The 27,516-nt window shown below is 38.5% G+C and overlaps 1 protein-coding gene across 12 annotated transcripts in view; it reads right to left on the bottom strand.

Moving 5' to 3' along the window:
- ZNF644 (zinc finger protein 644) overlaps positions 1 to 11,397 on the bottom strand; it is a 127,196-nt gene extending 115,799 nt beyond the window's left edge. For 2 of the 12 annotated variants that reach the window (XM_005910582.2, XM_070367708.1), the window contains exon 1: positions 11,092 to 11,396. Coding sequence is in view for 1 of the 12 variants with exons in the window: in XM_070367702.1 (XP_070223803.1) it covers positions 10,801 to 10,898 (98 nt within the window). In the remaining 11 variants the exon portion in view is untranslated. Of the gene's footprint in view, positions 1 to 9,714; positions 10,246 to 10,800; positions 10,911 to 11,091 lie in introns of those variants that run through there. The other 10 variants (XM_070367702.1, XM_005910584.2, XM_070367709.1 and 7 more) reach the window with 10 other exon arrangements.
- Between the last annotated feature and the right edge of the window lie 16,119 nt (positions 11,398 to 27,516).

Here is a 27,516-nt window from a genome sequence, read left to right as displayed (position 1 = left end):
GTATTAATAAAATGGCTCCATTCTTATATTAACTTTATACTACAAACTTAGGAGCCACATTTTCACCTGTTTTATTTTAAAACTATCCATTCTTTCTCTTAATATACCCTCTCTACCATTCACCAAGATAATGACCCCTAACTGGCCCTTCTCACTTTAATCTCTTCTCTAATCATATCATATCTGGCTGCTGATCTTTCTCATTTTTCTTCATGTATTTCTGTTCAGTGGCCTTTAGTAGAACTCCTTATTTCTAACACAAACTTTTTTAGATTCCTCCAGCTCAGGTCACAACCTTATAAGCTTTACTTTTTATCACATTCATTTAAAACAGTCTCTACCTCAAACAAGGAAAATACTTGCATTCCACAATTCCCATCTCTGTGCTTTTTAACAAACCTTCACCCTAACTGATACTCCCTTCCTTCTCCACCAATCTATAAATATCACTTACTCAAAATCTAGGTTAAAAAGTACTTTTCCCAGGAAGCTTTCACCGTCTTACTACACACTGGTCATATCATCTTGTGTAAATCCAGTAATTTAAATGTTTCATTATTAAGCACTCTTCAAGTTGTATCTTAGATAATGACCTCTCTGGAGCAGGAACCACATCATTTGCTTTATATATCTGCATTCTCATCCTAGCGTGATACTAAATGAATTTTATACAATAATTAACCCAGTTAAAACAAGAGAAGGCTGGGAGAAACACAACCACAGTTAAAAGGTTTTTCTGAATACAAAAAAATTACATTTCCCAAAACCAAATTCAAATATAACATTCATTTTTTCAAAACACATAGAACTTTCCCTTAAATATTATTTTTCTACACACAGAAGTCAGGTCTTAAAGCTATAACAGCATGCTAATTATTTTGTTTGTAATATTCTAAATCTAGTCCCCAAAAGCTATTATATAAATTCTTAGTATTTTAAGGATATTTTTCAATGTCTAATCAATTTTGACCTCTATACTTCACAAATACAAAACCTACATAATAATAGTTCACAGATGAGTTTTATTTCTTCAAGATAACAAAATGCTTCGAGCAAGAAATTATTAAGCAAACTTGGTACAAATTCCAAACAACAAAACTTCATATAAATACTTTCATTCATAAGCTCAAAAATATTCATAATCCAAACATTAATGAGAAAGTATTTTCATGTCCACATCTGCACAATTTACAAAACACATCTATTCCTCAAAACTCAGCATACTAGAATGTGAAGATACATATTTTCATTGTTATGTACTTTTTATAACTTTATTATAAGAATACATGTTTCAGAAAAAAATCTTTCTCCCAAAAGCACCAACTGTTACACTACAATAAGGTTTACAGTGCTCAACAGTCATGAAAAATCAATGCTGTAACCGTTAATCCCATTTGCAAAAAAATTATTGAAGCACAAGTGAAAACCATGATCAATAATTCCATTGCAGATCAATTTACAAAGTATCCTTCATAGATTTTAACCATTCAAACTTTTGTGCAACTCTCTGAAGGAAGCATTCTCGTTCTTTACACTTTTTAAACAGCAAAATCTTTCTGGTTGAGATTGGATACTTGCCTGTAAACGAAAGTACAAAAATTTATTTCTACCCCTACAATCACAATCAGAAATACTCAAATACCTTATTAAGCAACCTGAAATGCCTGAAAGCTAACTTACATAATGCCTAGAAGCTACTAATAAAGAGGTTCCAAAAAGCAGCTATATAAGGAGGTAATCCAAGACCTCTTCTACCTATTTCTTGGCTATATGCCTAGAGGATACTATAATGAAAGCAAGCCAGACAACTATGTTACCTATGGAGGAAATTCAAATCTCTGCATTCTAAACAAATTTTCTTGTTATAAAACCTCTCAAGGGTTACTATTAATGAAAACTGAAAAACATCTCTGATGTTGATATATATCACACTGGGGAAAAAAAGGCCTACAGTACAAACTACCTATCATCTAATTTATTTCCAAATTCATCCAACAATGCCAATAATAGTAAAGAGACAGATTCAGGCATCAACTCTCACTACACTGGGAAAGGACGAATATGCCATTAGCAAGTTTGAAAACAAGCCAAACCTATTTCTGATGATGGCGGTCAGAAAAGTGGTTACTTCTTTGAGGGAGAATTAATAGGAAGGCCACAAGGCACCTTTTTCAGTGCAGAAAATGTTCTATACCTTGATCTAGGTTGAAGTTACTGGGTGTATTTATTTGTGGAATTTCATTTACTTGTATTCATAAGATTTGTGCAGTTAAATATATGTAAATTATATATAAGTAAAACATTTAAAAACAAGTCACCAATAATGGTAAAATCTAAAAACATTTTCTCAATTCTCATCCTTTCTCCATCATATTTCTAATCACAGAACACCAGTAGTCCCTAAATGCAACTCTTTCCCGCTATAAGACCCACAAGGCTTTGTTAGCATTCTGCCAGCACTTTTCTTAAACTCTTCCTCATATTAATTCACTTAATAATTCAATATTCATTAACTGCTCATGTGCAAAACACGGGATTAGGCAACCTCCAACATTTATCTAACACACACACACACACACACACACACACACACAGAGAAACCAAACTCCCTAAGCTGGATTCAAGCCACCCTATTATTTGGTTCTAATAATGTCTCCTCTTTTAATTCCCATCACTTCTTTACGGGAATGTTCTTTCCCCAGCATACTCTTTTCGCAACTATCCTTAAGACACAGTTCAGTTTCTACTTTATCCTTTCTCGGTACTTGTATAGAACTTACTACCTACATCTGCACTGTCCAAAACACGACTAATGAGCACCTGAGTCCCGTTGGTCTGAACCAGGACGTCCTTTAAGTAGGTAACACACTGGATTTTGAAGACTTGGTGTGAAAAAAAAGAATGTAAAGTATCTCAATAATGTGTACATGCTGAAATGACAATATTTGGATATATGGGGTTAAATAAAATGAGTCAAAAATGTTAATTTTACTTATTTATCTTTTAATGTGGCTATAAAAAAATTTAAATCACATTGTGGCTCAACATATTTCTACCTGCCAGTACTGATCTATACAACCTATTTATAGATTATAGATTTATTTGGCATCCACCCAATGAGTGCAAGAAATTCAATATTAAGCCCATTCTCTTTATATATACTAAAGATTATATATACACACTAAATATTATATACATATTATATAATAAAATCAACTAGTATTCTGTTGATTTAAGTGCCTATTTAATTTTAATATCAATTTTAAAGATTTTTAACAAGGAAGCTTAAGACACTTCAGAGTATAAAAATATTTTAAAAGTTTTGTTTTCATTTGGCTATAAACTGTTAAAATGTTACCTACATTTTATACATATCCTGCTGCTGCTAAGTCACTTCAGTCGTGTCCGATCCTGTGCGACCCCATAGACGGCAGCCCACCAGGCTCCCCCGTCCCTGGGATTCTCCAGGCAAGAACACTGGAGTGGGTTGCCATTTCCTTCTCCAATGCATGAAAGTGAAAAGTGAAAGTGAAGTCGCTCAGCCGTGTCCGACCCTCAGCAACCCCATGGACTGCAGCCTATCAGGCTTCTCCGTCCATGGGATTTTCCAGGCAAGAGTACTGGAGTGGGGTGCCATTGCCTTCTCCTTATACATATCCATTTTGTGTTAAATGTCTCACCAGACAGACAGTACTATTAAACTCATAGAATTTCTAATCCCAGAGTATTAGTTCTAATTAAGCTAGATTATTTTTCATCTTAGTCACTCACTAAAGAAAAAAGCAGCTTCCATTTTGACCAATATCACTGTACCACGTCCAGCACCCAAGACAAAGAACCTTTATTTGGGGGTATGAATAAACAATGTGAGCAATAAGACACCAACTGAAATGAGGGTAGGCAGAAAAATGCTTTCATAAGGTTAAGTTTCATAAGTAGGAAACAAAACTTACAAATTATATAATAAGGTAAAATGGCAGATATACGGAATGAAAGGATAGGAAGACAGAACAGAAAGGTCTCATCTGTAGCCAAAATATACCTACATTCAAACTTGGCTGCTCTACTGTTTACTGTCTATATGACCTAAATCTGAGTTTGTTTCCCTGCATATGAAATGGGAATATATAATATAAATATATATATTATAAAGTAGCATCATTATAAGGAATAATAATAGATGCTTAATTAATGTCAGTCTCATCTTCCTTTCCTTTAATACGAATGATTATATAGTGGTGACAAGATTATGGGTGACTTCCCCTGTCTTCCTTTTCCAAACAATTGAAAGTATTTTTTTAAACAAATACTAAATTTTTAATATTTCATACTCGCACCTCTCCTCATGTGAACTTAAAAAATACTTTTACTAGCTGCCTTTTACAATTTCCTTTGAAGTTTAAAATTTGTATTGGTAGTGGAGGAAGTAGGTGGTATAAGAAAAACTTAAAGACTGGGAAATAAGTTTAAGACTAAACCAGCATAGACATGTATAAAACAAAAAGTGTGGAGAGGGAAACAGCAAAAGGAAATGCTACTTGAGGGAATTCCCCTGACTAAGTCGGACTAAGCAGTGAGAAGGTTAACATTCTTCTTCTCAATCCTGCTTCTGCTTAAGCCACTCCTCACTCTCATCTGGGGTTTATATGTACTTTACACACAAATATCCATAGCCACTCTCACCCTTCTCTCTACTAATACTTACCACAATCCTCATGGTCAAAATCTAAAGGGGAGTGAAGAAACTGAGGATGTTGTAACAAAGTAAACCAACACACTGGCTGGGAAGAACTAAAATGCACTCATTCCCAAATGCATTATTATTATTTTCATCACTTGATAGTCATAAAAGAAAACGTGTTCCTGAAATACTAACGCTGGTTACAGCTTTAAATACTAGCACTGAAGATGCCACACTTTGGTGCCTATATTCCTTTGAAGACATAAGCCTCAAAATGGAACACTAAAAAAGTATACAGCTTCAGATCACTGACAGGTGAAAATTTCAAGATACTATTGTTGTTTAGTCGCCAAGTTGTGTCCAACTCTTTTACCACCCTATGGACTGCAGCCCGCCAGGTTCCTCTGTCCAAGGGATTTGCTAGGCAAGAATACTGGAGTGGGTTGCCATTTCCTTCTCCAGTCAAGTTACTGTAGTGAAAACAATTAAACAATGGTGATAATAACTATTATTATTATTTCAATAGTTAATATTTATTCAGCATTCATTGCATACCAGAAAACTAAGGGCTTTACTACATGAATTATGTAATATAAACCCAAACCTCTACGAAGATATTATTATTCAATCTACTTGCCTAGTGCTCACAGAGCTAGATCTTAATCCCACCAGTTTTACATCAATACTTCCTCTTTTTAAACCTTATCCTCCCATCCTGCACAAACTATTCAACAATAATTAGGATTCATCCCCTTCCCCAATAATTGTGGTGTTTTGAAAGTACTAGTTATGTTTAACATCTTCCTCAAGAAACTGATGAAAAAAATATTATGCTTTCAAGTAAAAGGGTAAATACTCTGGAAAAAAGGGTAAAATTTTTCATCTTTTATAAATATTAGAAAAATAATTGATATAAAACAGGTAAATACACTTTAAAAACGGTGCTTTAATCACAACACTTTATTAGGCACTTTATTTTAAAATTATCCTTTTGACTCATAACATATTTAGTTTCCTGACTTTGTACAAAGTCTTTTAAAAGCTGTGTTTTCAATGCCATTCACATGTAAAATATCATGTATGAAATGAGATGCCAGTCCAGGTTTGATGCACGATACTGGATGCTTGGGGCTAGTGCACTGGGAGGACCCAGAGGGATGGTATGAGGAGGGAGGAGGGAGGAGGGTTCAGGATGGGGAACACATGTATACCTGTGGTGGATTCATTTTGATATTTGGCAAAACTAATACAATTATGTAAAGTTTAAAAATAAAATAAAAATTAAAAAAAAAAAAAGCTGTGTTTTCTCATAGATACAGAGAATAGAGTGATTGCCAGAGTGGAGAAGGGCATGGGCAAAATAGGTGAAGGAAATTAAAAGGCACAAACTTCTAGTTATAAAATAAGTAAGTCATGGGGAAGTAGTATACAGCATAAGAAATATGGTCAATAATATTATAATAACTTTGTATGCAGTCTGATAGTTACTAGACTTATTGTAGTGATCATTCCATAAATGTTGACCACTATGTTGTACACCTGAAACTAAAATACTATGGTACATCAACTACGTTTCAATTTAAAAAAATAAATAAAACTGCATTTTCAACCTCAATGAATGACATACATACTAAAAAGGCTAATATCTAAAACCTTATATTCATTACTCTAACCAACATCACTTATACCACAATTGGAATCAAATTTCAAGAACAAATCACTCATCTATACTTTTCACAAAGTTACTTACAAAATCAGAGTTCCAAGAATTCCAAATGAAATGGGAAGGTTACAGCTTACAGACAGGTAGGGCAAAAGACTGGTAGAGGAAGAGTGCACGGGCAATCGCTTTGAAACAGTAATCTCAATACAGTCTCACTTTCCCTCATCTAAGAGAAGTATGCACTGCTGCTGCTGCCCTAAAATTCTTCTTCTCTTCCTCTTGAAATCCTCTTGGAAATTCCTCCTGACTTTTCTCCTGAAAAGTTATCTCACAGGACTGCTAACATTTCTCAGTAGTCTACCTTTTATTTTTAACCTAACAGAACAAAAACACACTAACTCCTAATCACATAAGAGTTCCTAGTAAATTCAAAGAAAACAGTTAACTTAGCACTTTAGCTTCAGCAGATCTAAGAAAAAAATTAAACAGAACAGCAAGTGAGGCCCTAGAGAGAAGAATACACTTTTTTCATGTAGACTTCATCTATCTGAAGACCACGAATTGAATTTAGTGCTCTGGCTTTGAGATTTCAAGGGATCTTTATCTTGGTGTTTCATTTTAAGAGGGGGAAGAAGAGAAATACTTTAGTCAACCAGCAGGGTGAGCTAGTGCTAGAATCAGTTTGATTATTCTCAATTTCATTACTCTCAGTTCTCTCAAAATTCAATGGTGCAAATGGCACTATCAAAAGCAGCTATTCCCACCTAATAAACCCAATTAAAAGACTTTACTTCTAGAACTGCTTCAGTCAGTGCTACATAATTGTGTTTAATATTTACAAAGCAGACTATACCAGAGAGATTAATAACAAATGTTAAAAAGAGTTTATTTGAATATCTAAAGTATTATACTATCCATCCTTTATTAGCATGTTTTATAAACTATAAATTAAAAACTCTAAAAAAAACTGCTAAAACTAGTGTTCAATCAGAGAAGGCAATGGCACCCCACTCCAGTACTCTTGCCTGGAAAATCCCATGGACAGAGGAGCCTGGAAGGCTGCAGTCCATGGGGTCGCTGAGGGTCGGACACGACTGAGCGACTTCACTTTCACTTTTCACTTTCACAAATTGGAGAAGGAAATGGCAACCCACTCCAGTGTTCTTGCCTGGAGAATCCCAGGGACGGGGGAGCCTGGTGGCCTGCTGTCTATGGGGTCGCACAGAGTCGGACACGACTGAAGCAACTTAGCAGCAGCAGTATTCTATAAAATTAGGGCTAGGTAATTCAACATTCCAATTTATGGATTCAGCTTGCTACAGCTAGCTGCCTTAATATGTGCCTGAAAAGCAGTCATGAGAAAAGCATCTCCACAAGAATGAGATCCCCTGCTTTCCCTTAGAATCACATTGTGAGAAGAGCCTAAATAAGTAACCCTATATACTAGCAGTGCATTTGGGGTGAAAGAAAGATGAACCTGATCTCTTCTAACAACCAATTTCTTTAAACTGTTTAAATGACAAGTAACTCCACCACTTCAAGTAACTGTCCTTGAGTCTGTATTTTCCCCTCCTGTTACCCAGTACAGTCTCAACTCAACTACAATAAAATTCTCCCTTTCTTATAACTCAAATGACAAATTAAACCTGCAAAAAGTTTGATGTTTGCGGGCAACAGACTCACTTCATAATTACAAATAATCTAGAAGTATTCTTAATTATCACAAGACCAAAGTATATATAAATCCACTCACATAGTGTTGCAAATTAATATATCAAGTTTCTGAGAAGAATCAATAATTTAAATGAGCCTTAGCTGCTGCTAAGTCGCCTCAGTGTGTCCGACTCTGTGTGACCCCATAGACAGCAGCCCACCAGGCTCCCCCGTCCCTGGGATTCTCCAGGCAAGAACACTGGAGTGGATTGCCATTTCCTTCTCCAATGCATGAAAGTGAAAAGTGAAAGTGAAGTCGCTCAGTCGTGTCCAACTCTTAGCGACCCCATGGACTGCAGCCCATCAGGCTCCTCCATCCATTGGATTTTCCAGGCAAGAGTACTGGAGTGGGGTGCCATTGCCTTCTCCGAAATGAGCCTTAAATGACCCATAAAAGCTTTAAAACCTAAAGACAATGTACCTATTGTTGTTAAACATGATATCCAAAGATGTTAAAGATAACTGTGGGGCCCCATCATAAATGATTTTACTACTTGTTGAATTTCCTAACAGATCTTACAGATTAACTATTCAACAGTACACTAGTTAGTCTTAAGTTGCTTTTAACGTGGTCAAAGTGGCATGTCCACTTATCCAACTAAAATGCTATTAGAAAATGAAAGGCATTAGCATCTACTTCATTTCTTATGTAGTAACTGGTAGTAACTGCAATTATTTCAAACTTTCCAGAAGTTTATCAAGCTACCTGTTTTGTTAAGTTTCTAAGTCAAGATTATTTTGAAAACCTCAAAATTCAAAAGCAACATTGCTTTGAAATTATCTGATATGCCTGTATTTTGTATCTGAATTTGTTTCACTTTGGAAGTCACTTTAAAACGTCACCATATCAAGTTAAATACACGTTTTCAATTACCATCACAGAATTTCTCATCAGTATAACAGTACCTAAATAACAAGTACTCTCAAACATACTCCCTTGTTTTGTTTTATAACCATGATTAGTTGCAGATGGTCACCTCCTTATCCCAGCAATGTGACCAATGAAAAGACCAATGAGATGGAAGTTGAGAGACGATTTTCCATTATGCCCTTAACGCAATCATCTTTGGCCCTCAAAATATTGTAAAAGAGGGTAACACTAGTTGTTCTCTAAGATTCCTTCTAAGCTAAAACTATATGATTCAATAATAATTTTGCTGATAATAATGTATCTCTCATTAATACAAGATTGTTCTCTATTAGGAGAAAAGTTAAAAGAGGGGGCAACATAAAACAAGGAAAATCAAAGTTTTAAGAAATGCTGAAAAGTTCAAATTTCAATTCAAACACATCTAAAGTTAGTTATATAAGTATGTTTAACTATCCCTTCAGTAAAGTAATTTAACTTGTTAATGTGACCTGGCCAAAACATTAGTTGTTTCCAAATTTTGTATTTAGAATATTACAAATATACAAAGTATGCTATAGATGTAGGTGCTGTATAATTTTAAATTATGCTAGAAATTAAAACTCACACCACCACCATGATTTTGACAGCAATGTAAATATATACTAGCAATGTACATTAATACTAGTCAAGGCTTCATGCTTTACCTATTAAAATAACTAAATTGTAATTTCTTTATAAACACTAATTTTTCCTTACAAAAATCTATGGATGTAAATATTGCTGCCATCAAGTTTCCTGGATACTTACACATATGAATGAAGGCAAACAGCAGGTTTCCTTTCTTTGAGAAATTTGAGTTCTCTATTTTTTGAAATGCTTTTTCTTGTGGGACCAAAACTATGTAACTGAACTACTGCAGAGAGGCAATATACTATTAAGGCAAATCTAATCTATCATCCGGATGCAACAAGCCTGGCTTTAGTTAGGACTGGCCAGAATAGATGATGGTGTTTTGGTTATTTCTGCTGACGATATTATTAACTTGTATAAGAAACAGGACCATCAACGACCTCAACTGTGTTTCTCTCGTTGAATACTTCTCAAGGACCACACAAAATCTTAACTCTAGACATGAAAGTTTTCTAACAACTAAATTTGTATCAATGTTACTTAAACAGTTCAAGAAAAGTTTTCCACTAATGTTGCTAAACCATGGATGGATCCCAACACGAAAGTCGTCTGTGGAAGTCTCGTAACAAGAAACCGTTAGTTCCACCACCTAAGTTTCCAATCACTGAGAAGGGTCTGGGACAACTCATCTTCAGGTTCACGGGAGAAGTGGAGCACACCTGCTTTCCTCTGGCAGAGATTAAGCTCCCAGGGACACAAAGGCCAGGGAATCAGACCTGGAGAAGCAAAAAGCTTTAGCTGGACACCCACCAAGCCCCTGGCAACCCACTTTGAGCGATTTACCTCTTGCTGTTACTTCCCAGGCACCTAGCGGCATAAGATCTTGCAGAACACGGGGAGGGGAGGGCTATGCGGTCCTGGTCCCACGTTAGGGGAGGGGTGTGTACAGTTAACGCCAGAGCCTACGCTTCTGGCCGCGACGGAGCAGCCCCGAAGAGAGGGGGTTGGTGACTGCTCTCGGACCGCCCCGTTACTCAGTGCATTGCAATGGCGACCGCCAGGCTCCCCAAGCCGCCTGATCTCGGCCCCCTTCCCCCTACTGCTCACTGGCTGCTCGGCTTCATGTGACTAAACAAAACCCCCAAGTCTAGTGCCCAGCTCAACCCCTTTGTGTCCGCTACCGGATCCTCCGACGCCGCCGTGGTAAAGTCCCCCCTCCCCACCTCCGCCGAGTCCCGCCCCGCGGCGGCGACCGCCGCTCACCTCAGGTTCCGCCGCCCCCCGCGGCCGCCGCCTCCCCGAACCCGGGGCCCGGGCTCCTTGTGTAGCACCAACTCCGCCTCCTCGGCCGCCGCCGCCATCTTAGCCTGTGCGGCAAAATGCGTCCTTTTGGATGGTTGGGACCCAGCCTAGGGCGTAGCTCCCCGGGCCCGAGCGCCGAAGGCCGGGTCCCCCAAGTTCTTCCGCCACCCCCAGTCCCGCGCCGCCACAGCCCAGAGGCCCCAAACCCACACGGGTCCCGGCGATTCCGACCAAATAACCCCTGAAACTCACAGTTTGGTGCCGTGTGCGTCAAACCGGGGCGACGTTGGGAGCGCGCGGCGTCCCCGCGTCACACGCCGCTCTGTACGCTTCTCGGCTCCAACGGCCCCCCTCCGCTCCCCGCTTTTCGCCTGCGGCCCCGGTTCCCACGGCGCAGGCGCGCTGCTTTCCCGCCTCTTACCGACCTACGGGCCGCGGGGGCGACCAGCGAGGAGCTCCTGGGCGGCCTCGCGGTGGTGGAGCGTCTGGGCCAATTACACCAACCCGGGCAGCAGAAACAGTGCACTACTGTTCTCGGGTGCCAGAAACCCAACAAGGTCACCTCCCCCAGCGCTGACCTAATCACTCTCAAGGAGGTTCCCGCCCCAAAGTAGGCACGCTCCAAATATGGTGGTGCCCAAACTCTGCAAGACCCAAACAAGCCTAGGCCCTTTAAGGTGGAACAGACCCATATTTGAGTTCCACGATCACGAGAGTGGCACAATTCCTTTTCTCTTCCTACTGTTGAGGAAAACAGCTAAAGAACCCAAGATTGCAGGTCACAACTGTAGAGTCATGGCAGAAGAAGTTTTCTGGATCTTAAGGGGACCAATTGTTGGGAGATGCTTGATGAACAAGCAGAGCATCAAACGTAGTATCTCAGTTAGGGTAGGAAGGCCTGCCCTAAAAGGTGCCCTGGCTTTGGTCCAATTTGATTCTGTGAGGATACTTTCTCCCTGCATTACTGAACTTGCTGTGAGTCTCCAAATTAAAGTCACATAAGAAACACCTGATACACTGGTTACCCTTCAAACAATTAGTAGCCTAGGGAGTTCTAAAAAGCTTTAAACAAGTATCCACCTCAGAGTCTGAGGACAGCCTCATAAACCACACTTTGAGAAACACTGATGAAGAGTTATTCTCTTTGCTTTTAAACTGAGCCAACAAAAAGTTGCTAACATGTTTGACACGAATCAAAAGTCCCTGAGGAATCTACTAGTCCTGCCTTACTACTAAGTTCTTGGGCTGTTCTGAATCTTTAGGTTCTCACTTGAAAAAAAAAAAAAGAGCTTTCATTAGATGTTATTGGCATTCAGAGGAATACACTGTAATTGCAAATATTTGACGAGAATGAGAAACATTCTCTTTCCTATAGGATGGTGACTTCATCATCATTATCAGCAAACATAGATAGATTCCAAATGACAGGTATTTATACTTGCTGAACTAGTTAATAATAATAGCTAATACTCTGGAGTGCTTACTATTTACCAAGCATTGTTCTAACTCATTTAATTTCATTAAAACCTAATGAAGCAAAGAGATGTTAGGTAATTTTCTCAGCGTCACACAGTCTTAGACTGGACTCTTTCAAAATACAAATTTTTCTTCTTCATTTACACAAATAGATAAGCAATAAAATGTATATTTTTGACCAATTTGGGGGAGTTGCCTTGTGAGTTATTTTATTTGCAGAATCCATTAAAATTGGACATTCTCAGTTTACTACTGGACTTACAATAAATAAAATTATAATGTACTATGGAAATTCTTATAACATTTATCACTACCAAAGCAGTTACCAACAACAACAATAAAACTCTGTTGTGAATGTACACCCCTGACTAACTGATGGGCATCAGAGCACACTACCAGCAAATAGAGTCACTTAGAACTCAACCATGATCAGAAACTTGTCTCACTAATGAAACTTTTTGTTTATACTAGAATTAAGCAACTAAACTGTAATACTATAGAAATAATATTAGTAGTATAATAATAATTGTAATAGTAAAAGTAGTAATGGTTGGTGAAATTCTTTATAAACAAAATAGATGTCAAAAAACTTTCTCTTTGTGAGAGAAACCTTCAAAAGGGCAAACATTTTGAATAAGGTATTGCAAAAAAGAAAAGAAAATTGCAAGTCGAAAAATCCAAGGATCAGTTATGTGGCTCTAAGCCAAAATATTTAAAGACATAAAAAAAAAATGCAGTTGAGAATGAAAACCAAGATGTGGAAAACATCTCGAGAGAAAATTCACAAAGCACGGATGAATACACCTGGTGAAGAATCCTTGAAAACAAGAAAGAAAGGAAAAGCAAAATTGGCTATTGGTAATTAGTGTTAAAACCTGACAGTATCAGTACAATATATGAATGTATTATTCCAGTGAATGGAATTACCCAATAAAAGATACAAAGTAAAGATACATATGGTCTCAAATGACCTAAGCAAAAAGAAAATACAATTTCATGGTAGATAAAAACAGTTAATTCTCCACATTCCAATACTTCCGAAATGTAGGCAGAGAAAAAAGAATGAAACATCAATTAATCTACTATTTATAGCAAAAATTAATACAACATTGTAAACCAACTGTAGTTTAATATAAAAAAAAAAGTATCCTAGTAATAAAATCAAGTCAAAGTTTGGATTTATCTTAGGACCTCACTCTAAGAGAACCTACCTCTTAGTACCAAAATTGTGAATCATTTCTGGAACTGCAAATGTTAGGAAACATTTGCTAATTGGGGTGGAAGTAGGAGGATGTTTGACATAGAGAGAGATGAAGAGAGTAAACAGAGATCAAGCCATCTATTTATTTTTGTCTCACACTAGCCCCAGCAAAGAGATTTTACATAGCAAGTATGCAATAAATGTGTGTGCATTCTTAGCTGCTCAGTCGTGTCTGACTCTTTGTGACCTCCATGGACTGTAACTCACCAATAATCCATGTGGATTCTCCAGGGAAGAGTACTGGAGTGGGTTGCCATGTCCTTCTCCAGGGTATCTTTGCAAACCCAGGGATTGAACCCAGGTCTTCCGCATTGCTGGCAGATTCTTTACCATCTCAGCCACCAAGGAAGCCCATGCAATAAATAATTTTATTCAGTTCAATCAACATTCACCAATTGCCTGCACCATGCAAGACACTGTTCTAGGTGTCAGCAAGAAAGGAATAAGACAGTTCCTTGCACATAGTCAATAAATAATAGTTGAGTAGATGAAGAGCTTTTATAGTCCAATAAAAGAACTAGAAAAAAGATATGATAAACTCTCAATTTATCACATAATGGGGGAGATGAGGAAATAGATAATAAAGATTTCAAAATCATTAAAACAAAACTTCATAAAATGATACAAAATAGATTTAGTATATACATATTTAGTAAAAATTATATCTAATATTTGGGAACATGTTTACTACTCTAACTCACTAGCATATCAGAAGTAAACCAGGAGAGTATGTGGACTTGTTCGCAGAACATATGTAGAGGAAGAAAACAGTGGGCTAGGGAAATGCAGATTAAAAAAATATTTAAGGAATGAGTAGAGCAGTCCAAGAAGATAAGAAATGAAGGGATAAATGGATATGAGATTTAGGCAAGGGTGTAGTATCACAGAAGCCAAGGAAGTATTGGTAACAGCTTACAAGTACGATAATCTCAAATCTCAATGGCTTAACACAGTAAAATTTCATTTCTTAGTCTGATCACACTCTGCTGAAGTTATTAGGAAGGGGAGGGCATGCCTCAAAGAAGCTATTTAAATACCTAGATTCATTCTGTCATCTGGCTTTGCCCTCCTCTAAGGTCTTAGCATCCTCTACCAGATCCCCTGGAAAGAGAGAGAACACACATGGAGAATCATGAGTGTAGAAAGTTGAAGGGCCAAGCCCAGAAGTGGCACACATCACTTCTCACTTTCCACTAGTCAGCATCTAGTCACGTGGCCCCACTTAACTGCAGGCAGCGGCTGAGAAGTGTAGTTGAGCTGTATGCCCTGGAGGAAAAGGAAATGGGACTGGTGAGCACAAAGCAGGGTCTGCACATCCTGAGTAAATGCAGCAGAGACGTTACATAAGTAAGCGGAATTTATTGGGTGTCCAAGATCATCGGTGACCTTGGTAAAAGCAAGGTCAGTGGAGTGGCTCAGTTCACTATAGTGGGTTCAGGAACAAATGAAAAGGAAAAGGGGGAAATAGCAACAGTCTGATCAACTCTGGAAACCTGACAAGATTAAGTGATTAGACTAATCTCAAACTATAGGTACCACCACTTAAAGATTCTTGACAACTAACTTGCCAGAGTTCTCCTGGTAAGAAGGCTCTCTCTACATTGAACTTTCACACACATTAAACTTGAGAAATGCTTTTATTGTTTATTTTTTCTAGAGTGAGAGATTCCAGATGTTTCAGAATATTTGGTTGAGATCCATCCAAGCAAAAAGGGCATCCATAATTTCAGCCATCTCGTGTGTTTTACTAAAGAAAATGAACATAAAATAGTAAGCCAAAGTATTGTGTTATATGTGTTGATTTCCTTTATAATCAATAACTGGGAGATGTAATTATACAAATGTGTTTCTTTAGCTACATGGTAATAAATAGAAATTGGGCTTTGATATTTCTAGGCAACTGTGAAGTGAAGTCGCTCAGTCGTGTCCGACTCTTTGCGACCCCATGGACTGTAGCCTACCAGGCTCCTCTGTCCATGGGATTTTCCAGGCAATAGTACTGGAGTGGATTGCCATTTCCTTCTCCAGGAGATCTTCCTGACCCAGGGATCGAACCCGGGTCTCTCACATTGTAGACAGATGCTTAACCGTCTGAGCCACCAAAATGAACATTATAATCTCTATCATGTATCATTTACTTAAGTTTTATAAACATGTAAGAAGGAAAAGAATGGTCATTACAACCTTTAAAAAATAGATTTACGAAACAGTAAGTTCAAATTAGAAATGCAGGTCTGAAAATAGAACATGATAGTGCTGTGCTCAGTCACTCAGTCGTGTCTGACTTTTTGCGACCCCATGAACTGGAGCCTGCCAGGCTCCTCTGTCCATGGGATTTCCCAGGCAAGAATACTGGAGTGGGTTGCCATTTCCTTCTCCAGGGGATCTTACCAACCCAGAGATCAAACTTATATCTCCTGCACTGCAAGCGGATTCTTTATCACTGAGCCTCCTGCAAAGTCCCCGTAACATGATAATGTCATCTTCATTTTTTTCTTCACTTTTTCATTCCAAGACATTAAAAACTCTTGTAAATTCATATTCAGGTTCATTTCTGAGTGCCATACATCACCATCAATGTAGAATGACTGTGGCCGGCCTCCAGGCATACCTGAGAGATGCACTGAAATGTAGAGCCATCTCTCTTCTAATATCCATGTGGTACCTTCAGTTTCTGAGCATTATACTGGGCCCTGTGGAAGATGTGAAGGTAAATAGAACACACTCAGCTCTCAAATATCTTCTGGTCAAATAGATCAAAAGTCACATGCTCAAAGTGCTATTTGTGTTTTAAAGTTGACAAAGAAAGAGCTTCAACTACTGCCTCACATGGTGATAATGCTATGGACTCGTTTCCTCTAGAGTTTAGCTCTTAGCTTTGCAGGTTGAAAATCAGCTAGAATAGAATTAACTGAGCTCAGAGGCATGAAACTTATGAAAACTAATGTATAAATCACATGGTGATATATTAATTTACAGTAAAAGTTGTGACTGCCAAGTGTAATGGAATACTCTGGCAGATTGGTCAACATAGTCTTTCCCCTGTAGAGAAGGGTTCCAGGAATACCAAATTACTTGTTCAATGAGCATGGAATTATATGAAAATGATCTTAACAGATGGTATTATGAAACTTTGATAGCAAACTGTACTCTGCCATGAAGATGTACCTGTCAAGGGAACTTGAACCGTTACTTTGCTCTCACAGGGAAATAATTTATGTTTTCCTTAAAGATATATAGCAGTGTATTAGAAGCACAAAAATGTGATTTCATAATCTATATTTTATAATCTATATTTCACCAGTTCTGTAACATTTTTAAAAAAATTATTATAACATTTCTGAAATCGAGATATGTTTTAAAAATCATAGTTTGTACTGGCATTTTTTCCTTGCTTCAGTTCAATTCAGTTCAGTCGCTCAGTCGTGTCCAACTCTTTGCGACCCCATGAATTGCAGCACGCCAGGCCTCCCTGTCCATCATCAACTCCTGGAGTTCACTCAGACTCAAGTCCATCGAGTCAGTGATGCCATCCAGCCATCTCACCCTCTATCGTCCCCTTCTCCTCCTGCCCCCAATCCCTCCCAGCATCAGAGTCTTTTCCAATGAGTCAACTCTTCGCATGAGGTGGCCATGGCACGCTTTTCAGTGAGTGATATCTTAGAATAATTACCAGACATTTTTTTAGAAATTCCCCTGTCTTTTTTGGTAAATCAACTTTCACAAATTTAGTTGCTGTTGCAGTATATTCTAGCTTACTGTCTAAGTTCAAATCTATATCCAAGTTTAGTCTCCTCAATTCATTCTCTGAACAGGCTGTTATAATTGAGCTAAATTCCCAAGAGATATAGAACATTGGAGGATAGTTTATACACAATTGCATTCTTTCCTTCTAAAGTAACCCAGAAGAAACCTTCACTGGCCTTGTCACACTTTTTACTGCAGGACCCTAAAACCCCTATAAATTTCCTTGAAAATTTTTCATGTAAACTAGGAACAGGTCCTACCAGCCACTTCATTACTTGTTGATATGACAAACTATCTTCAGCGGCTACTGGTGAGCCTTCTTCTGGACATGACTGCCTCCCATGTGACACAGCCATTTTCTGCCATAGTCATTAGCTGATAATACACATCTGGACTATACAATGGTACTAAGGCAGTACTAGGGGCCCTAATCTAAGCTTTTGTTTTTATGGGCTGCTTTTTAATATTTACCTGTTGTATGTCATGCCCTTTACTAGTCATTGCTGAGAATGTAGTGAAAAATCCACGGTCACTGTGTGCAGTTGTGGGGTTTCTGCCCTGCACAAACATTCTTAGCCAAGGTGCATAGAGGCTGAATTCCAGCCTGTTCTCCACTCACCAGTTCTTGTCCCTTAGAACAAGGCTAAATTGCTCTTCAGGAAAGGATGCCATTTTCTTCCCACAAAGTGCCTTTTCTTGTGAAGCAATTCTTGCACAGGTGGGCCTGCATCAGCCTATGCCTAATTCTTCGGCACAGAGAATTAACTTTTTCAATCTCTTTGCTCAGACAGGATCTTTGTTGAACAGCTCTTTCCTATTTCATACAAAGGGAATTTACAGGCAACTAGGTCCTAGTGCCTTGAGAACCCCATGAACAGTATGAAAAGGCAAAAAGATAGGACACTGAAAGATGAACTCCCCAGGTCAGTAGGTGCCCAATTTGCTACTGAAGATTGGTGAAGAAATAACTCCAGAAAGAACGAAGGGATGGAGCCAAAGCAAAAACAACACCCAGTTATGGATATGACTGGTGACAGAAGCAAGGTCCAATACTTTAAAGAGCAATATTGCATAGGAACCTGGAATGTTAGGTCCATGAATCAAGGCAAATTGGAAGTGGTCAAACAGGAGACAGCAAGAGTGAACGTCGACATTCTAGGAATCAGCGAATTAAAATGGACTGGAATGTGTGAATTCAACTCAGATAACCATTATATCTACTACTGTGGGCAGGAATCCCTTAGAAGAAATGGAGTAGCCATCATAGTCAACGAAAGAATCCGAAATGCAGTACTTGGATGCAATCTCAAAAATGACAGAATGATCTCTGTTCGTTTCCAAGGCAAACCGTTTAATATCACAAAAATCCAAGTCTATGCCCGGACCAGTAATGCTGAAGAAGCTGAAGTTGAACGATTCTATGAAGACTTACAAGACCTTTTAGAACTAACACCCAAAAAAAGATGTCCTTTTCATTAGAGGGGACTGGAATGCAAAAATAGGAAGTCAAGAAACAGCTGGAGTAACAGGTCTTGGAGTACAGAATGAAGCAGGGCAAAGACTAATAGAGTTTTGCCAGGGAGAATGCACTGGTCATAGTAAACACCCTCTTCCAAAAACACAAGAGAAGACTCTACACATGGACATCACCAGATGGCCAACACCAAAATCAGATTGATTATATTCTTTGCAGCCAAAGATGGAGAAGCTCTATACCGTCAGCAAAAACAAGACCAGGAGCTGACTGTGGTGAACTGATCATGAGCTGACTGATCATGAACTCCTTATTGCCAAATTCAGACTTAAATTGAAGAAAGTGGGGAAAAACTCTAGACCATTGAGGTATGACCTAAATCAAATCCCTTATGATTATACAGTAGAATTGAAAAATAGATTTAAAGGACTAGATTTGATAGACAGAGTGCCTGATAAACCATGGACGGAGGTTTGTGACATTGTACAGGAGACAGGGATCAAGACCATCCCCAAGAAAAAGAAATGCAAAAAAGCAAAATGGCTGTCTGAAGAGGCCTTACAAATAGCTGTGAAAACAAGAGAAGTGAAAAGCAAAGGAGAAAACGAAAGATATACCTATTTGAATGCAGAGTTCCAAAGAATAGCAAGGAGAGATTAAAAAAGCCTTCCTCAGCAATCAATGCAAAAAAATAGAGGAAAACAACAGAATGGGAAAGACTAGAGATCTCTTCAAGAAAATTGGAGATACCAAGAGAACATTTCATGCAAAGATGGGCTCAATAAAGGACAGAAATGGTATGGACCTAACAGAAGCAGAAGATATTAAGAAGATATGGCAAGAATACACAGAAGGACTGTACAAAAAAGATCTTCATGATCCAGATAATCATGATAATGTGATCACTCACATAGAGCCAGACATCCTGGAATGTGAAGTCAAGTGGGCCTTAGAAAGCATCACTATGAACAGAGCTAGTGGAGGTGATGGAATTCCAGTTGAGCTATTTCAAATCCTAAAAGATGATGCTGTACAAGTGTTGACACTCAATCTGCCAGCAAATTTGTAAAACTCAGCAGTGGCCACAGGATTGGAAAAGGCCCGTCTTCATTCCAATCCCAAAGAAAGGCAATGCCAAAGAATGCTCAAACTACCGCACAATTGCACTCATCTCTCATGCTAGTAATGCTCAAAATTCTCCAAGCCAGGCTTCAGCAATACATGAACCGTGAGCTTCCAGATGTCCAAGTTGTTTTAGAAAAGGCAGAGTAACCAGAGATCAAATTGCCAACATCCGCTGGATCATCAAAAAATCAAGAGAGTTCCAGAAAAACATCTATTTCTGCTTTACTGACTATGCCAAAGCCTTTGACTGTGTGGATCACAATAAACTGTGGAAAATTCTGAAAGAGATGGAAATACCAGACCACCTGGCCTGCCTCTTGAGAAACCTGTATGTAGGTCAGGAAGCAATGGACATGTAACAACAGACTGGTTCCAAATAGGAAAAGGAGTACGTCAAGCCTGTATATTGTCACCCTGCTTATTTAACTTATATGCAGAGTACATCATGAGAAACGCTGGGCTGGAGGAATCACAAGCTGGAATCAAGACTGCCAGGAGAAATACCAATAATCTCAGATATGCAGATGACACCACCCTTACGGCAGAAAGTGAAGAACTAAAGAGCCTCTTGATGAAAGTGAAAGAGGAGAGTGAAAAAGTTGGCTTAAGGCTCAACATTCAGAAAACTAAGATCATGGCATCTGGTCCCATCATTTCATGGCAAATAGATGGGGAAATAATGGAGACAGTGAAAGACTATTTTTGGGGGCTCCAAAATCACTGATTGCGGCCATGAAATTAAAAGATGCTTGCTCCTTGGATGAAAAGCTATAACCAACCTAGACAGCATATTAAAAAGCAGAGACATTACTTTGCCAACAAAGGTCCAGCTAGTCAAAACTATGATTTTTCCAGTGGTCATGTATAGATGTGAGAGTTGGACTATAAAGAAAGCTGAGTGCCAAAGAATTGATGTTTTTGAACTGTGGTGTTGGAGAATACCCTTGAGAGTCCCTTGGACTGCAAGGAGATCCAACCAGTGCATCCTAAAGGAAATATTCATTGGAAGAACTGATGCTGAAGCTGAAACTCCAATACTTTGGCCACCTGATGTGAAGAACTGACTCATTTGAAAAGACCCTGATGGTGGGAAAGATTGAAGGCAAGAGGAGAAGGGGATCACAGAGGATGAGATGGTTGGATGGCGTGACCGACTTGATAGAAATGAGTTTTTAAGTAAGCTCCAGGAGTTGGTAATGGATAGGGAAGCCTGGTGTGCTGCAGTCCTTGTGGTTGCAAGGAGTCAGACACGACTGAGCAACTGAACTGAACTGAAAGAAAAAGACATTATTATATGTGTGATGAGTGTTAGGTAGTAGAAGCACCAGGAGGGCCTTAGAAACATGGAGGAGGAACATCTAAGTTAGTGTAGAGGACAAAGGAAGACTTCCTGGAGAAGTCTTTCTCTGCTGAGGGCCATCTTCCTACTCCACCTGGGTTAACTCCTACTCATTCTTCAAGTTTCAGTTAAATATCCCTCTGAGAGGCTTTCCCTCGCTTCCTTACCTCACACCACAGCTAGCACACATGCTCTCCTTTTGTTATACTAGTCTTGTGTGTATAGTAAGACCCACTAAAACTGAACAAATAGGGCCCAAAAATTCAATTTCATAAATTACAAGGTCATGTTATTATGAGGTTAATGAAATGACAGAAGTAAGCCTATTTAGTTGCTGGCTAGAATTCCAGGTGTCTGGCTGTGTGGTCAATATCTATCCTGGTCTCAGAGTTTGGAGCAAACTACTGATGCTTGATTGTTCCAGTTTAAATATACTGGGTATGATTCCAGGTTCAGTGACAAGCTGGGAATTCCAGGATCACATCTCTGATTCCAGTTACTTGGCAGCCAATTGAGCTGACTAATCCAGGAAGATTGGGTTGGGAGAATAATGAAGAATTATTCTGGGAATGCAGAATTTCACTTCTTCCCTTTTACCTTGCTTCTTTCCATCCCAAGGCAAGAACTTTAGCCCACCACATTGGAAAATGGGAATGGGGCAGAGGACAGGGTGAATGGCCAGAATTATGATAGTTGGTTTTGCATTATCAGGAATATGATTTTACTACATGCTATTTTCATCATTGTAGATTTAGATTTAACTGTAATTATTGCTTAATGTCACTTCCTTTTTTAGACTACATACAATATGAGGGTGTATTAGATGTTCATATTATAGTCCTTACTCATAACAGAGTTCTTAACTCATATGAAAGTGAAAGTGAAGTCACTCAGTCATGTCCGACTCTTTGTGACCCCATGGACCGTAGCCTACCAGGCTCCTCCCTCCATGGGATTCTCCAGGCAAGAGTACTGGAGAGGGTTGCCACTTCCTTCTCCAGAGGATTTTCCCGACCTAGGGATCGAACCTGGGTCTCCCACATTCCAGACAGATGCTTTAACCTCTGAGCTACCAGGGAAGCCTCTTAACTCATGTAAGTTACTTAATAAATATTTATTGAACTAAATTGATGTTATATCTGAACTGAGATCTAAAAGACTTATAAAAGCTAGCTGGGGAGAAAGAGTTGAGAGAAAGTATCCTATGCAGAGGAAGCAACATGAAAAATGTCTGAGTGAGAGATTGTGGCATATTTGAAGAACTGTAAGTAATTCACATGGCAAGTGTATACCACACAAGTGGAAAGTGGAAAGTAGTAAGTATTGAAACTGGGAAGGGAAGCAGAGTTGGATTGCAAGGGACAAGCACTTGGACTTTATCCTAAAGACAATGGGAAACCATTGATGGATTTTTCAAAAGAAATTGTATGATCAGATTTATATTTTAGAAAGATCTACAGTATTAGAAATTTATTAAAAGGAGTAAAACTGGATGTAGAGAATGGAATGTTTGCAGGATAGACTCTGATGCCTGTATAAGCATGACATATGTTAAAGAAAATTCCTGCTCTCAGCTATGTGGAGAGGTGGTCCTTAGCAGCCCTGCTTTGTACTTTGTAAGCCAACTCCCTCTAACATTCAACTGTAGCTGACTGGATCATGGATGGGAACCTGATACAAAGAAAACAAATTTGTAAACTGGCAAGTAGTCTATGATATAACTGTCATGGAAAATAATACTCAAGACACTGTGGCATTATAATAGACAAATAGATTAATGGAAAAGAATAGAGGACCCAAGATATACATCCATGAATGCATGGTCAGTTGAATTTTGGCAAAGGTGAAAGACAATTCAGTGGAGAAAGAGTATTATTTTCAACAACTGACACTGGAGAATTGATTATCCATAAGCAAAAACTCAAACTTTGATCAGTATATAAAAATTAACTCAAAATGAATCACAAAAATATTATAAAATATAAACTGAAAAACTTTTAGGAGAAAAACATTGAGCTAGAGTTAGGCAAAGTTTTCTGGAATATGACACCAAAAGCATGACTTATAAAGGAAAAAAATCTGATAAAATAGACTTTATCAAAATTAGAATTCTTTTTCATTCTTCAAAAGACTGTTAAGAGAATGAAAAGACAACCCACAGACTGGGAGAAACTACTTGAAAATAATTTAATTGATAAAGAACTTATATCTGTAATATATAAAGAATGATCAAAACTCAACCATTAAACAAATGACCTAGTGAAAATTGGGCAAAATAATTAATAGGTAATTCACCAAAGATAAAGTGAAAGTATTAGTCACTCAGTCGTGTTCAACTTTTTGCGATTCCATGGACTCTAGCCTATCAGGCTGCCCTGTCCATGGGGATTCTCCAGGGAAGATTACTGGAGTGGGTTGCCATTCCCTTCTCCAGGGGATCTTCCTAACCCCTGGATCAAACCCAGGTCTCATGCATAGCAGGCAGATTCTTTACCATCTGAGCCACCAGGAAGGCCTAAAGAAGATACACCAATGTCAAATAAGCACCAGAAAATATCTTTAGCCACCAGGCAAATGCAAATTAAAACCACAGTGAGCTATCAATACACACCTGTAAGAATGGCTAAAATTAACAAGTACTGGCCAGGTTGTATAGAAATTGAAACTCTACTACACTGCTTATGGAAGTGTAAAATGATACAACAACCTTGAAAAAAACTTGGCCATTTCTTTAAAATGTTAAAGAATATGATTTATCCCTTTCACTTCTGGGTATTTACCCAAGATAAAAAATATACACCCACACAAAGACTTGTACAAAAATGTATATAGTAGCTTTATTTATAAAAGCCTAAAACTGGAAACAATCCAAATATCCATCAGTTCAGTTCAGTTCAGTTCAGTCATTCAGTCATGTCCAGCTCTTTGCCACCCCATGGACTGCAGCACATCAGGCCTCCCTGTCCATCACCAACTCCTGGAGTTTACTCAAACTCATGTCCATTGAATCGGCAATGCCATCCAACCATCTCATCCTCTGTTGTCCCCTTCTCCTCCCACCTTCAATCTTTCCCAGCATCAGGGTCTTTTCCAATGAGTCAGTTCTTCGCATTAGATGGTCAAAATATTGGAGTTTCAGCTTCAGCATTAGTCCTTCCAATGAATATTCCAGACTGATTTCTTTTAGGAGGGACTGGTTGGATCTTGCAGTCCAAGGGACTCTCAAGAGTCTTCTTCAACACCACAGTTCAAAAGCATCAATTCTTCTGGGCTCAGCTTTCTTTATAGTCCAACTCTCACATCCATACATGACTACTGGAAAAACCATCCATCAGTAAGTGAATATATAAGGCCAACCCCCAAGAGGAATATTTACTGTATGATTCTCTTTATATGAAACTCTAGAAAATACAAATTAATCTACAGTGGCAAAAAACCAAACAGATTAGTTTGGTGGTTGCCTATTGTGGAGGAAAAAGAAAACAGGAGTTGGGGTGGGGATTAGAGAGGGGCACACAGATATGTTTGGGGTGATGGATATATTCATTATCTTGAAATGGTGTCGTCAAAGGTATAGATATAGGTAAAAATTCATCAAACTGTACACTTTAAATATTGAGTTGTCCAAAAGGTTCATTCAGTTTTTCCATAAGATGGCTCTATAAGATGACTTCATTTGAAACAATTCTGTTAGATTGTATTGTGACAGCTGTCATATCAGTGTGCATTTAAAAAGTACTTATCAAAACTGGTGAATTTTTGTGTAGCCATTTTAACATTGAAGATGGAAGAATAAAGTAACATTTTGGCATATTATGCTTTATTATTTCAAGAAAGATAAAAGTGAAACTGAAATGCAAAAAAAAAAATGGATTTATGCATTGAGAAGGTGCTGTGACTGATTGAATGTGTCAAAAGTAGTTTGTGAAGTTTCATGCTGGAGACTTCTTGCTGGATGATGCTCCACAGTCGGTTAGACAAGCTGAGACTGATAGTGATCAAATCGAGATATTAACTGAAAAAATAGTGTACCATGCAGGAGATAGCCAACATGCTCACAATATCTAAATCTAGCACTGTATTTGCACCAGCTTGGTTATGTTAATCATTTTGATGTTTTCATTCCACGTAAATTGAGCAAAAAAAACCTTTTTGGCCATATTTCCTCATGTGATTCTCTATTTAAATGTAAAGAAAATGTGCTGTGTTTAAAACAAATCATGCCAGGCGATGAAAAGTTGATACTGTATAATAATATGGAATAGAAGAGATCTTGGGGCAAGCTAAATGAACCACCAGCAATCGCACCAAAGGCCAGTCTTCATCCAAAGAAGGATATGTGGTAGGATTGGAAGGGAGTCTTCTATTACAAGCTCCTTCTGGAAAATCGAATGATTAACTCCAACAAGTACTGCTCCCAGTTAGATCAGCTAAAGGCAGCACTAGATGAAAAGCATCTGGAATTAGTCAACAGAAAATGCATTATCTTCCGTCAGTAGAATATAAGACCGCATGGTTCTCTGATGACCAGGCGAAAACAGCTTGGCCGGGAAGTTCTGGTTGACCCGCCATTCACCAGACATTGTACCTTCAAATGTCCATTTATTTTAGTCTTTATAAAATTCTCTTAATAGAGAAAACTTCAATTCCCTGGAAAACTGTAAAAGGTACTTTGGAACTGTTCTTTGCTCAAAAAGATAAAAAGTTTCACGAAGATGAACTTACGAATTTGACTGAAAAATGGCAGAAAGTAGTGGAACAAAACAGTGAATTGTTTTGTTCAATAATGTTGAACAAATGACAGTGTTCAATAACATTTTTTCTGAAAATGAAAAACGTTGTCTTTTATTTTTACTTTAAAAATGGAAGGATTGTTTTTGCTTGTTTTTAATTAATTAATTACCTGGCTGCATCAGAACTTAATTGTGGCATGCAGACTTTCTAGTTGTGGTGCAGGGGCCCAGCTGCTCTGCAGCCTGCAGGATCTTAGTTCCCTGACTAAGGATTGAACCTACGTCCCCTGCATTGAGAGGCAGACTCCCAACCACTGGACCATCAGGGATGTCTTCCAAAGAAACTTTATGGCCAACCCAATACATACAGTTTATTGTTTCAAAAAAAGGGTTTCAATAAGACTCATTTAAAAATTTGTAAAAGAGAACAATAATGGAAATAGTGAGCCCCCTGAAGGGGTAGAATGGAGGGTACTCGAATTAGGCTTGGATGGGGAGAAATAACACTTCTATTTGACACGTTTCTACTTGTGAGGTCAGGCAGATGAAATTATTTCTTTTGCTTAGGTGCTATCCATTTTCTCCATAAAACTGGCAGCATTCTTTCTGTACAAAGTGATCTGAAGGAGGTAAACAGAAGGCTTGCAGATAGTGGAGCAATTTTGAAGCAGCTTCTGTGAAAAGTGGATCATCCAGACCCTTTGCATTTGGGCAGTATTGGGATTTTTTCTTGATACTGGAAGCCAAGAATCTGTAGTGACACCATTTCTGTGTCATTATGTAATTGTCTCCAGCACATGTCAGCAGTACAAATGAAGGAAGAGTCAGGCCTCTCACTTCTTTGAACACTTATGTTCCAGAAACTTCTTTAATCTTTTGAGTGCTCAGATTTCTATAGCAACTGCTTCACCATTTTGCCATACATGCCAAAACATTTTTTCATTTATTCATTCATTTATCCAATAAATAACTCTTGAGCCCCTTTGACTCAGGTGTGAGGTGCTAAGACACTGAATACACAGTAGTCTAAATGTATATGGTCCCTGTTTTCAGGCTTCCATGCCTAAATAAGCAACTTGTACTTCCAAACTCCACCCTGCAGACATCAGGGCACCAGACTCGTCCCAATTATAGGTCACACCTGGAACTTATACAGATCATTTGGCCACCTATCATCAAGATGGCTCCATTGAATGTTCCATTTTCTGGACCCATTTTACTGGAGCCATGCTATGTTCCTCCTTTTGAGAATATATTGTGAGCTGAGAAAGCTCACTGAATTCCTAGGATTTATAACTAGGATCTATAGGACCCATGTTATGTTCTTCCTTTTGAGAATGTATTGTGGACTGTTAAAGCCAACACTGAATTTCTAGGATCTATAGCTAGAGACCCAAGGGCCAAACCCAAGGAAATGCACACAGCACCTAGTACTTGGCTTCCCAGGTGGCACTTGTGGTAAAGAAACTGCTGCTAATGCAGGAGATATAAGAGATGCAGGTTCAGTCCCTGGGTTGGAAAG

Source organism: Bos mutus, chromosome 3 (assembly GCF_027580195.1).
Source record: "Bos mutus isolate GX-2022 chromosome 3, NWIPB_WYAK_1.1, whole genome shotgun sequence".
Classification (NCBI taxonomy): Eukaryota; Metazoa; Chordata; class Mammalia; order Artiodactyla; family Bovidae; genus Bos; species Bos mutus.
This window is presented reverse-complemented; position numbering and strand designations above follow the sequence as displayed.